The 11,874-nt window shown below is 46.4% G+C and overlaps 2 protein-coding genes across 5 annotated transcripts in view; one reads left to right on the top strand and one right to left on the bottom strand.

The window, feature by feature from the left end:
- The window catches only part of ARHGEF2 (Rho/Rac guanine nucleotide exchange factor 2), a 50,846-nt gene that overhangs the window by 2,494 nt on the left and 36,478 nt on the right, over positions 1–11,874 (top strand). For all 4 annotated transcript variants that reach the window (XM_045545332.1, XM_045545330.1, XM_045545329.1 and 1 more), the window contains exons 2-3: positions 6,487–6,764; positions 8,196–8,310. In XM_045545332.1, coding sequence (XP_045401288.1) covers positions 6,508–6,764; positions 8,196–8,310 — 372 coding nt within the window. In that variant the 5' untranslated portion in view covers positions 6,487–6,507. The remainder of the gene's footprint in view (positions 1–6,486; positions 6,765–8,195; positions 8,311–11,874) is intronic.
- On the bottom strand, positions 1,752–3,864 carry LOC123634787 (peptidyl-prolyl cis-trans isomerase NIMA-interacting 4-like). Its single transcript, XM_045546508.1, has 2 exons — positions 3,796–3,864; positions 1,752–2,183 (listed from the first exon to the last, which is right to left on the bottom strand). The coding sequence occupies exons 1-2, from the start codon at positions 3,862–3,864 to the stop codon at positions 1,752–1,754; spliced, it is 501 nt and encodes a 166-aa protein (XP_045402464.1).

The following is an 11,874-nucleotide window of genomic DNA, read 5'->3' as shown; positions in this document are numbered from 1 at the left end:
CTCATCTCTACCTCCTATCACCCTTGTAACTTCCAGCAAGTTACTTAGGCTCTCTGTGCTGCCTGTTTCTTCATATGTAAAATAAAGATAGTAATACCTATTTTAAGAAATGGTTGTAGGCCGGGCGCGGTGGCTCATGCCTGTAATCCTAGCACTCTGGGAGGCCGAGACGGGTGGATCCCTCGAGGTCAGGAGTTCGAGACCAGCCTGAGCAAGAGTGAGACCCCGTCTCTACTAAAAATAGAAAGAAATGATCTGGCCAACTAAAAATATATATAGAAAAAATTAGCCGGGCATGGTGGCGCATGCCTGTAGTCCCAGCTACTTGGGAGGCTGAGGCAGTAGGATTGCTTAACCCCAGGAGTTTGAGGTTGCTGTGAGCTAGGCTGACGCCACGGCACTCGCTCCAACCCGGGCAACAGAGCAAGTCTCAAAAAAAAAAAAAAAAAGAAATGGTTGTGAGGATCACACAAGATGAATCACTGTAGGTTAACTCTCTCCTCGTGTAAGTTCCAGATGACATTTAGGAGATGGGCATGGTGGAGTCTCAATGTCCCCTCCTCCCCCAAACTTGTTGCAGAATGACTGGTTGGTGTGCAGTGAGCCTTAATGCCCCTCTTTGATCTCTTTTCTCCTTCCTGAGATTTTGAGACCCAGTTGCTATAGATCAAGCGTCTGTAAACTTTTTCTGTGAAGACCCAGATAATAAATATTTTAGGCTTTTTGGGCCATACGGTCTCTGTTGCAACTACCAACTTTGCTGTCGCAACGTAAAAACAGCCATAGACAATATGTAAATGAATGAGTATGGCTGTGTTCCCAAAAAAACCTTTATTTATGGGCATTGAAATTTGAATTTCATATAATATTTTTGTGTTTCAAAGTATTCTTTTTATTTTTTTTTCAACCATAAAAAAATAAAATAGCATGACAGAGCTGGGTGCAATGGCTCAAGCCTGTAATCTCAACATTTTGGGAAGCTAAGGTGGGAGGATCACTTGAGCCCAGGAGTTCAAGACCAGCCTGGGCAACAAACTGACAAGACCCTGTCTCTACAAAAAAAAAAAAAAAAAATTACCCAGGCATGGTGGCACACTCATGTAGTCCCAGCTACTCAGGAGGCTGAGACCGGGGGATTGCCTAAGCCCAGAATTTGGAGGTTACAGTGAGCTATGTTTGGGCCACTGTATTCCAGCCTGTGTGACAGACCAAAACCCTATCTTTAAAAAAAGAAAAAGAGGCCGGGCGCGGTGGCTCACGCCTATAATCCTAGCTCTGGGAGGCCGAGGCGGGTGGATCGCTCGAGGTCAGGTGGATCGCTCGAGGTCAGGAGTTCGAGACCAGCCTGAGCAAGAGTGAGACCCCGTCTCTACTAAAAATAGAAAGAAATTATCTGGCCAACTAAAAATATATATACAAAAAAATTAGCCGGGCATGGTGGCTCATGCCTGTAGTCCCAGCTACTAGGGAGGCTGAGGCAGTAGGATCGCTTAAGCCCAGGAGTCTGAGGTTGCTGTGAGCTAGGCTGATGCCACGGCACTCACTCTAGCCCGGGCAACAAAGTGACACTCTGTCTCAAAAAAAAGAAAAAGATAACTGGAGGACAGATTTGGCTCATAGGCTATAGTTTGCCAACCCCTGCTCTAAATTACTGGAGGCCATTATATCCCTGTCTTCTCTTTGAAAAGGATAACTTTGTGAATGTTCATCAGGGTCCCAAAGGACAGAAAAACTTTCTTTTTTTTTTTCTTTCATATGATTTGTTTTCTCCCTTCAACCATAATAATATGATATCCAAATTTTGTCTTAACTGGTGGGTATGTGAACACAGGTTTATCCATTCCACTTACAGGCAAGGCAAATGCTACTTCTTGAAAAGGTCCCACAATGGACCCTCCGGTCATCCAATCCCAGTCGCCCCCTTGTCTGGCTTTATCTTCACTATATTGTGCAGCTACTTCATTGAATCTCATTCCAGACTTGAACCTTTCCATGGCTTCCATGATTTTGCTGTGTTTTTCACATAGAATGTGTCTGACCTTTACTGCATTGCCACCACCTTTGGGACCCTGAGCCTTCTTGTCAGAACTGTTACTTCCAGAGTCTGCTCCCTCTTTCCTCCCTTTTCCAGAACCACTTTTTCCTTTGGGCAATATCTTCAAAACTTGCCATTGAATTTTCAACTAGAAAAGCTATTTCTTATTGTTCTTCTTGCTCTGGTTGCATACATGCTTTTCCATCAGAAGTTGTTTATGATAATAGTTCCCATCACCGTTTTATTAGTGTCAATCCATGGGTTATTGATTCTCTCTCTCTTTAAGATAAAATAATCAGTCACCATCATATAATGCCTATTTCTGCTACTGTCTTGGACCTTCTTCTCTCTAGTTCTCTGTTTCAATATGTCCTGCCTTCTCTCTGCCTCTAAATAATAAGAACAACAATAACAGTATTTATTGAGCACCTAATATGTAACAAGAACAATGTTAGTTGCATTACATTATCATCAACTCTCTGAACATCCTTACAAGGTAGGTATTATCATTCCCACTTTACAGATGATTCAGAGGCTCAAAAAAGTTAAACAAGTTCCCAAGGTTATGTGGCTTATGAAGGTGGCAGAGCTAGTAAATCTGATGGACTTCAAAGCCACTGTAACCCCTAAAGAAATTATGGTCTCAGAGTTTTGAACAGATGTCTCTATTAAAATATTGTATGTTCCTATGCCAGCTCCCAGTAGAGTGTCTAACAAATCTTTGATGACTAGTGCAACCTGTGAAGGTTACATACTCGGAGGAGGGACAGGAGACACTGATGGTCTGTGATGGTGGGAAAACCATCTGATCCAGAGGCAGGAAGATAAGTAAAATAACTTTTTAGAGCCCTTTCCTGCTTCCCCCCAGCCCCCATCTCAAGCATCTGATCCCAGATCTATTTCAGACCTCCTATCTCTCTGCTCAGGAAGCAGTGATATGACATGGTATGATCTCATTCGGGAGCTAAATAAAGCCATTGTGTGAGACCCAGCCCTGGCCGCTCCCTTGTACCATTTCCTGAGCGCAGGAGGCTAGGGAAGATGGGAGCGGGGCTGGGAGAGAGCTAATGGAAGGAGAAACAAGGAAGATGCACAACGATGGGAGCCCTGGCTAGAAATTCAGAGAATGGAGGAGGGGTGTCACTGGGAGGGAATTGAGGAAGGCTTGCTAGACCTCATCTTTTTGAAGGACAAAATAAAAATTATTGGCATTAATAATTGGCGCAGGAGAGGAGGGGGGAAGAGGCTGTGAGGGAGAAGTTTCCAGACAGATTCCATCTCACAGAGGGCAGAGACCCTAAATGAATGGCAGAGATGCTGGGAAAAAGGGAGATCTTTGAGAAGAGGTCAGAGTTCAGTTGGTCTGAGCTGGAGGAGGAAAGGTGAGTACATAAAGATCTCAAGATCAGAGGTGTCTGTCAGTGGGGCCAGGATGGTAGGATACTATTTCCAGCAGGCAGCATCTCCAGGGATGGAGGAAAGGCAAAGCCTTGCATTCCCTGCATTTCATTCATCTTGCCAAATTCAGCCCTGCAGGCACAGCTGGGGCAGGGATAGCAGGTAGAAGCTGGGTACAAGGATATAGCTAGACCCGACTTTCTGCTTCTGGGAGGTCACCAAGTGCCAGAGCACCCAAGATCTACCCAGTGCCCTGTCTCTCCCTCATTGCTGCTCAGTTTCTGTCCTGTTTTCAGCTCCCGTTCCTCTTTTCCTAATATGTTTCTCCAGTTTCTTCTCTTCTCACCACCCTAGCTTCTCACAGTAATTTTTGTCAACACCCCTCTGCCTTCAAATCTCAGCTCTGGAGGCCACTGGTTGGCAGAGACCATGCCCTGGCCCTCAGGCTCTGACTTGCTCCCTGTGGATCTGCCTACCCTATTGATAGCCTCCACACTCACTCAAAGGCACAGGGCCCAGGTTTGTGGGCAAGGAGGGAGAGGATCTCTCCTGGTGGCTGGCTGAGGGCTCCCCTCTACATTGCTCCAGGATACAATGAGCATGGTTGGGCACAGGGCGGTGGCCAATTTCCTAGGCTTTTCTCTCCTTAGACTCACCAGTTGGGGAGCTGCATACCATCTGCAGATGCCTGAGCGTCTGTCTCCCTTCCTTCCCTGTGGTGAACAGGAACACACCCCAGATACAGACACTTTCTCCTCAGCAGCTCTGGGTAGGGTGGGGACAGTGGACAGATTGCAGTGAGAGAGGGGAAAACGGATTCAAGGGATGACTTTCTGACAGCCTGGACTTTCCTGGGGGAGGTTAAGACAACTTGGAGAAGACTTGACACCCCCACAGAAAGCCTAGGAGGAGGGAAGATTCTGGTTCACAGCTTCCTGGTCTTCCTGGGCACTCCTCACATGTTAGTAGCTGGGGTGGTCCTGGCAGAAAGGGAGCCTAGAAGACTCATTCTAGCAGGTCTAGAGAGACACAGTCTAGGAGTGAAGTGCGCAGAGGTATGTAGTAAATGTTACTTCCCTTCCTGCCCCTCCGTCACCCTGGTACTCTGGTACCTGATACTTTCTGGAGTGGGGCTTATCATTTTCAACTTTAAGAGCACCTGAGAGTTCTTACCTCTGAGACACGCTGAGGCAAGCCCTGATGCCAGCCGTGAGTGTTGGGCAGTGAAAACAATGCCTGTTTGAGAGAGAGTGAAGGGAATGTGTTATGTGGCTGATACTTGGAGCCCTTCTCTCTGTAACATGGCAGAGGTCAGAATGGCTCTTACTCCCTGTATGACCAGAATCTTAGAAGGAAGACATTGTAACACTTTCTCAGTTATGTACCCATTTCCCCTGCTACTTTATCTGCCTGGAATCCTCCCCCTCCACCTTGACCAAATCCTAACAACTTCACCCCTCCAGGCACACCTCAAAGGCTATCTAATTCCTTCTTTTTTAAAATTTATTTATTTTTATTTTTTATATATTTTATTTATTTATTTATTTAGAGACAAGGTCTTGTTCTCTGCCCAGGCTGGAGTGCAATGGTATGATCATAGCTCACTGCAGCCTTGAATTCCTGGGCTCAAATGATCCTCCTGCCTTAGCCTCCCTAGTAGCTGGGACCACAGTCATGAGACCCTGTGCCTGGCTCTGTTTCCTTCCCTTCCATTTCTCTTTTGTGAGACTCCCAACTGGTCATGTGCACTCACTCCTTTGATAGCCCAAAGCCTTTTGTTGAAACTTGTCTTGTGGCATTTAGCATACTCTAGCCAGTTATTTAGTCATTTGTGATTTGTGCTTTTGCTGATGTACACACAAGAACACTCATTAGACAGTGAATTCTTTGAGGACAGGAGTTCCTTGACAACAGGAATTCTTGAAGACAGGATAGAAACAATATCTATCTATTTATTTATTATTTATTTATTTATTTATTTATTTTTGAGACAGAGTCTCACTTTGTTGCCCGGGCTAGAGTGAGTGCCGTGGCGTCAGCCTAGATCACAGCAACCTCAAACTCCTGGGCTTAAGCGATCCTACTGCCTCAGCCTCCCGAGTAGCTGGGACTACAGGCATGAGCCACCATGCTCGGCTAATTTTTTCTATATATATTTTTAGTTGTCCAGATAATTTATTTCTATTTTTAGTAGAGACAGGGTCTCGCTCAGGCTGGTCTCGAACTCCTGCCCTCGAGGGATCCACCCACCTCGGCCTCCTGGGCTAGGATTACAGGCGTGAGCCACCGTGCCCAGCCTATTTCTTTATTTATTTTTAATTTTTATTTTTTTAAAGACAGAGTCTCGCTCTGTTGCCAAGGCTGCAGTGCAATGGTACAATCATAGTTCACTGCAGCCTTGAACTCCCGGGCTCAAGCAATCCTCCTGCCTCAGCCTCCCCAATAGCTGGGATTACAGGCACGTACAACCACGCTCAGCTAATTTTTTCTTGTTTTTGTAAAGATGAGGTCTTGCTATGTTACCCAGGCTGGTCTTGAACTCCTAGCTTCAAGCAGTCCTCCTACTTCGGCCTCCCAAAGTACTGAGATTACAGGCCACCATGCCTAGCCAATTTTTTAAAATGTTTTTTAGAAACAGGGTCTCCCTATATTGCCCAGGCTAGATTCAAACTCCTGGGCTCAAGCAATCTCAGCCTCCTGAGTAGCTGGAATTACAGGTATGCACCACCTCCCCTGACTGGAACAATATCTATTTCTCTTTGTTTGGCTTTCTGCCATATAGGTGCTCAGTAAATAGAATAATAATGAACAAATGAGGATCTCTTTATGTACTAGAAAGAACACTAGACTGGGAACCAGAAAACCTAAGTTCTAGACTTGACTGTGCAGTTAATTCCCAGTGTGACCCTAAGTCTACTGTTCTCCAATTCTGTGCCTCAGTAAGGTGAGAAGTGGCAAGATGCTCTGAAGCCCAGCTGACTGTGACACCCTTCTAGTTCCAAGGCTCTGGAATTCTAGAACTCTGCTCACCCTTTTCTTTTTTCTTGACTCAGACTGGCCTGCGTGTGCCTCCCATGAACAGGGCTGTCCCAGAGGTGTTCCTCGCAGGTGGAGACTCAGTACCCCGAGGTGGCACTCGCCGCTGCCTGTCTGCAGTGGAATCCAGAGAGCAGCTGGAGGAAGAGGAGGAGGAGGGTAAAAAGGAGGGGAATGGCTCCCACGCTGTACCCCTTCGAAGGTCAGGAGCTTTCCGTGCCCATGGTCACAACTATGACTCCTTCAAAAGACACAGTTGGGGGACTTCCAGGGAGCTCCAGGACCCACTGAGCAGGTAAGCCCCCAGGGGACCTCCTGTCCCTCCTTCCCTCAGGCCTAGACCTTGGAGAAAGTGGTTGACAAGGGATATTCTGGTGTTCTTGAAGAATGACGAGAGCTGAGGAGACCTGGGCCCTTAGTTCTTTCCGTGGAGAATCAGAACCCAGGCCTATTATGGGCATTTGGGGAGGATGGACCTGGCCTTTCAAAATGTGGCTCTCCCCAGTGGCCCCTTGTTCCTTCTACTCGATCTCAAGGGCAGATTGAGGGTGGGAGAGGGAAGGAGCTGTGGAGTTGGGTGAGTATCAGGACACTTCCTCCACCTCCCACTTTGGGTTTCATAGAACGATACAATGGTGTCAGCGCTGGAAGGAACTTAGAGATCATATGGCCAATCTCCTCATATTATAGATAAGGAAACTGAGGCCCAGAGAACTTTTGGAGGTTTCTTGAGAGAAGTGGCCCCAGGGTTGGGGTATTGGGTCTGCCCCATTCCCAGATTCCTGTCAACTGTTTGGTTCCAGGCGGAGGCAGACCCACAATGTCTTGGATTAATTCATAGCACAGCGCAGCAATGAGGGGTGAGCTGTTCTTGTTCAGAGTTCTGCATATGTTTGGCAGACTGGGGCAGAGGGACCCATCTCTTCCCTCTCCCCTGGAAAATCCCTGACCACTTCCCCAAAGACAGAGGAAGTCAGAAAGAGAAGGTCTAGGGGTCAGCATGAAGAGTTCAGTGTCATTGCAGGGGCCTGCTAGCCATGGAAAAGCACTGTCCCTCTGCTTTGACAGTGGTCCCTGTGGACAAGTTCCTTTAGCTCCGGTGAGTGGATCAACCTTCTCTAGCTCCTGGGCAGGGCTGGTTGGGTTGGCTGAGTAGAGGGGACCCTGGGCCTTGTCCCTGAATTGGCTTGGGCAGGAACTTGGGTGAGAAGCAATGCCTACAGTGCTAGCCAGGGCTTGTTGCACCTTCCTAAGAGCAGCTGGTTGAAGGCAAAGATGCCCAGGTGCCTGGGTACCCCTTATGTGGTACCATCTATATCTCAGGGTCTTTCAGGTGTCACCCACCTTTCATGATCAGGCATTAATTCTGCCCCTGGGTTAGAGAGGGAAGGGAGTGCTGAGTGTACCATTTAGCTGAGGAGGGGCAAGGGTTGGCATCAGCAACCAGGCAAGGAGTGAGAATCCAGCCTCCCCATGAACACTGGCTTTCTTCTGGAGGACAGTACTGTTCTTTGACCAGCAGGGGACACCCTTGCCTGCAGCCATCTCTGTAGCTCTTCAAAGCAGAGCTCCAAGGGGAAGCCAGTTTGGGTCTGGGCTGCACCTATGCCAACAGGAAGGGCTGGGCTGAGGGCAAGCAACAGGGCTGGGCTGAGGCAGTGTTCCTCCCCAGTGCCCGTCACTGGCCACTGGATCCAGAGGGCAGTGGTGGCAATGTGTGTTTCAGGAGACTGCAGGCATCGGGATGCCCAGGCCCCCAGGAAGCACCCTTACTGCAGAGCCAAGAGGAACTGGACACCTTTCTGGGACTGCAGCACCAGGGTGGCCAACCCTCCTGCCTGGTATGCACAGACAGATCCCCATGGAGGCCACTGCCTTGCTGTCCCCTCCTGCCCCTTGCCTTTCCTAGCCACCATTCTGTATCTCTTCTGTTCTGCCAGCTGCTGGGTCTCTCTGTGCCCAGGCATTGCTCTGACTCCTGATCAAGTCTGAATTTGTCATCTATACCCCTCTGTCTGCTTTCCTGGGTCTGCATGCTCTGTCCCTGACTCTTGGTATCCTGCCTATGTCTCTTTCTCTAAGACTCTCTGTTTCTTCCTTTCTGTGTCTATGTTTCTGTGTTGATATGGGTGTATCTGTTCCTCTCTCATTAAAAGGCCCCTGTTCCCCTAGTAGTTATAACTACTTCTTTCTGTGGACCCCATATTTCCCAGATTGGAGCTGAACTTATTATCTGTGGGATGTAACTAGGCATCTGGTACCCTGAAAGACAATAGTTCTTTAATAAGATAATCATATTGGTTGCAAAAGGATATAGAGACTGCCCAGCCTTCTCTGGCTTAAGGGAACCTAACTAGGCATCTCAAACTAGGATCTAAGGTCCACTGAGGATGCAAGAGGGCTTTGGAGACACCACTGGGTCCATTAGCTATGAGCTCCTGAGTACACTAGATATCTCAAGCCTGGTGGGTAAGGTTGCCTCCCCTCCAGCTCACTCTCTAGCTGTCCAGGGGTTCCCACACTGGCCTTGTTTGGGTGCCTATAGTTAGCTGAGAGAAAGGGGCTGTGTACAGCTTGTCAGGGAAGCAGCAAGAACCCACCCTACCCTATCACCTGCTTTTCTCCATCAGCGTCTCTGCATGTCTTCCTTCCCCCACCACCATTTCAATGTAGTGTAATAGAAAGATCAGAATTTTGGAGTCAAACTGACTCCTAGATCCTTCATTTATCAGCTAAGCAATTTATTTCATCTTGCTGAAAATCAGAATAATAAAACTATCTTTTAAAGTTACGATTATTAAATGAGGAAAAGGTAAGACAGTGCCTAGCACAGAGGCTGGCACACAAGATGAGCTCAATAAATGTTTTCTTCTTCTTCTTCCCTCCTTTCCTTTATAAATTCCCTGTCTTCTACCTTTTTCTTCTTCTCCTACTTTCCTCCTTCTTTGTATTATATGTCATAGTCTTTCTCCCTTTTCCCTACTGTTTTTTTTTTTTTTTGAATAGAGTCTCACTCTGTTGCCCGGGCTACAGTGCTGTGGTGTCAGCCTAGCTCACAGCAACCTCAAACTCCTGGGCTTAAGCAATCCTCCTGCCTCAGCCTCCCGAGTAGCTGGGACTACAGGCATGCGCCACCATGCCCGGCTAATTTTTTCTCTATATTTTTAGTTGTCCAGCTAATTTCTTTCTATTTTTTTTTTTTTTTTTTTTAGCAGAGATGGGGTCTCTCTCTTGTTCAGGCTGGTCTCGAATTCCTGAGCTCAAAGGATCCACCTGCTTTGGCCTCCCAGAGTGCTAGGATTAGAGGCGTGAGCCACTGTGCCCGGCCTCCTTTTCCCTACTGTTTTTCCCCTTTTATTATGCCTTCCTACTTTGATTCCTCTCTTCTCTTCCCCTAATCTTTAAGCTCTCCTTTTAAAATATTCTCTTTGTCTCTATGTTTGGGGTTTGTTTTTTGTTTTTTTTTTTTTCCTTCCTATAGTAGCAAGTGTGAATTAAGTACTCCACCAATGTCCACAGACCAAAAGCCTGAGACTTCTTAAGCTAGACTGGGGTTTGCAGACCCAATGAGCCAATTCTAGCTCCAAAATTTATTTTGTTTGGCCAGTAGTTGTGTTTTTTAAAATTCAGATGTTTTTAAGTGGGACCTGTGCTCTCTAATTTGCCAGAGTTGCTAATACTTTCTGTTGTAGTTTTCCCTTTGTCTTTTTAACATACCATTTAAAATGAATGCCCAATAAATCAACTACTCATCTCAAGAACTAGAATATCACTAATACATTTATCTTTGCTTATGTGTTCCTCCCTTCTCTTACTCCCTTTCCTCCCCACCAGAGGTATCTTGAATTCATTATCTTGAATTTTGTTTATTACTTTTTTTTTTAGGGACAGGATCTCACTTTGTCACCCAGGCTGATGTGCAGTGTCACAATCATGGCTCATAGCAGCCTTGAACTCCTGGGCTATCCTCCCCATTTGGCCTCCTGGGTAGCTAGGGTTATAAGCTAGGCATGTGTCACCATGCCTGGTTAAAGTTTTTTTGTTTTTTTAGAGACAGGTTCTCATGATGTTGCCCAGGCTGGTCTCAAACTCTTGGCCTCTCATTTACCTTTTTAAAAATAGTTTTAAGGCCTCATGTGGTGTGGCTCATGCCTGTAATCCCAGCACTTTGGGAGGCTGAGGCCGGGCTCTGCTGCGCAGGGCTGGGGAACCTGTGGCCTTGGAACCACATGTGGCCTTCTGGATCCTTGACTGTGGCCTTTTGACTGAATCCAAATTTTACAGAACAAATCCTTTTATTAAAAGGGCTGCAGCAGAGAAAGATGAAGCTTTTTTTTTTTTTGCCTTCTTTGGTGCTTTAAAATTAACAATCTTGAAATCAAAAGGCTGCAGGTTCCCCACCCCTGAAAGAGTTCTCACTGATCCACATTCTCTCTAACATTTAGTGTCATCAGACTTCTTAAATTTGCCAGTCTAGTGGTTATAAATCTCACTGAGGTCTTAATTTGAATTATGCTCATTACAGATACAATTGAAGATCTTTTCATGTGTATTGGTCATTTGTATTTCCTCTTCTGTGAAATTTCTGTTCATGTCTTTTGCTCAATTTTCTATTGAGTTCTTGGGTTCTTTTTTCTTTATTGTTTTGAATGTGTTCTTTATATATCCTGAATACTAATCCTTTGTTGTTTCATGTGTTCCAATGATCTTATTATCTCAATTTGTGGTTTGTCTTTTCCCTCTCCTATGGTGTCTTTTTTTTTTTTTTTTTTGGCAGAGTCTCACTCTATTGCCCGGGCTAGAGTGCCATGGCATCAGCCTAGCTCACAGCAACCTCAAACTCCTGGGCTCAAGCAATCCTCCTGCCTCAGCCTCCTGAGTAGCTGGGACTACAGGCATGCACCACCATGCCTGGCTAATTTTATATATATATACATATATATATATATATATTTAGCTGTCTATATAATTTCTTTCTATTTTTAGTAGAGACGGAGTCTAGCTCTTGCTCAGGCTGGTCTCAAACTCCTGAGCTCAAACGATCCACCCACCTTGGCCTCCCAGAGTGCTAGAATTACAGGCGTGAGCCACCGCGCCCAGCCTATGGTGTCTTTAAATAAACAGAATTTCTTTCTTTCTTTCTTTTTTGCGACAGAGTCTCACTCTTTTGTCTGGGCTGGAGTGCAGTGGTGTCATCATAGTTCCCTGCAATCTCAGACTCCTGGGTTCAACCAATCCTCCTGCCTCAGCCTCCTGAGTAGCTGGGACTGCAGGTGCATGCCACCACACCTGGCTAATTTTTCTATTTTTTGTAGAAGGATGGGGTCTTACTCTTGCTCAGGCTGGTCTTGAACTCCTGGCCTCAAGCAATCCTCCTGCCCTCAAGCAATCCTCCTGCCTTGGCC

The sequence above is a fragment of the Lemur catta genome, chromosome 3 (genome assembly GCF_020740605.2).
Source record: "Lemur catta isolate mLemCat1 chromosome 3, mLemCat1.pri, whole genome shotgun sequence".
NCBI classification, from domain to species: domain Eukaryota; kingdom Metazoa; phylum Chordata; class Mammalia; order Primates; family Lemuridae; genus Lemur; species Lemur catta.
The sequence above is the reverse complement of the archived record's forward strand: the minus strand, read 5'-3'. Positions and strand labels throughout refer to the sequence as shown.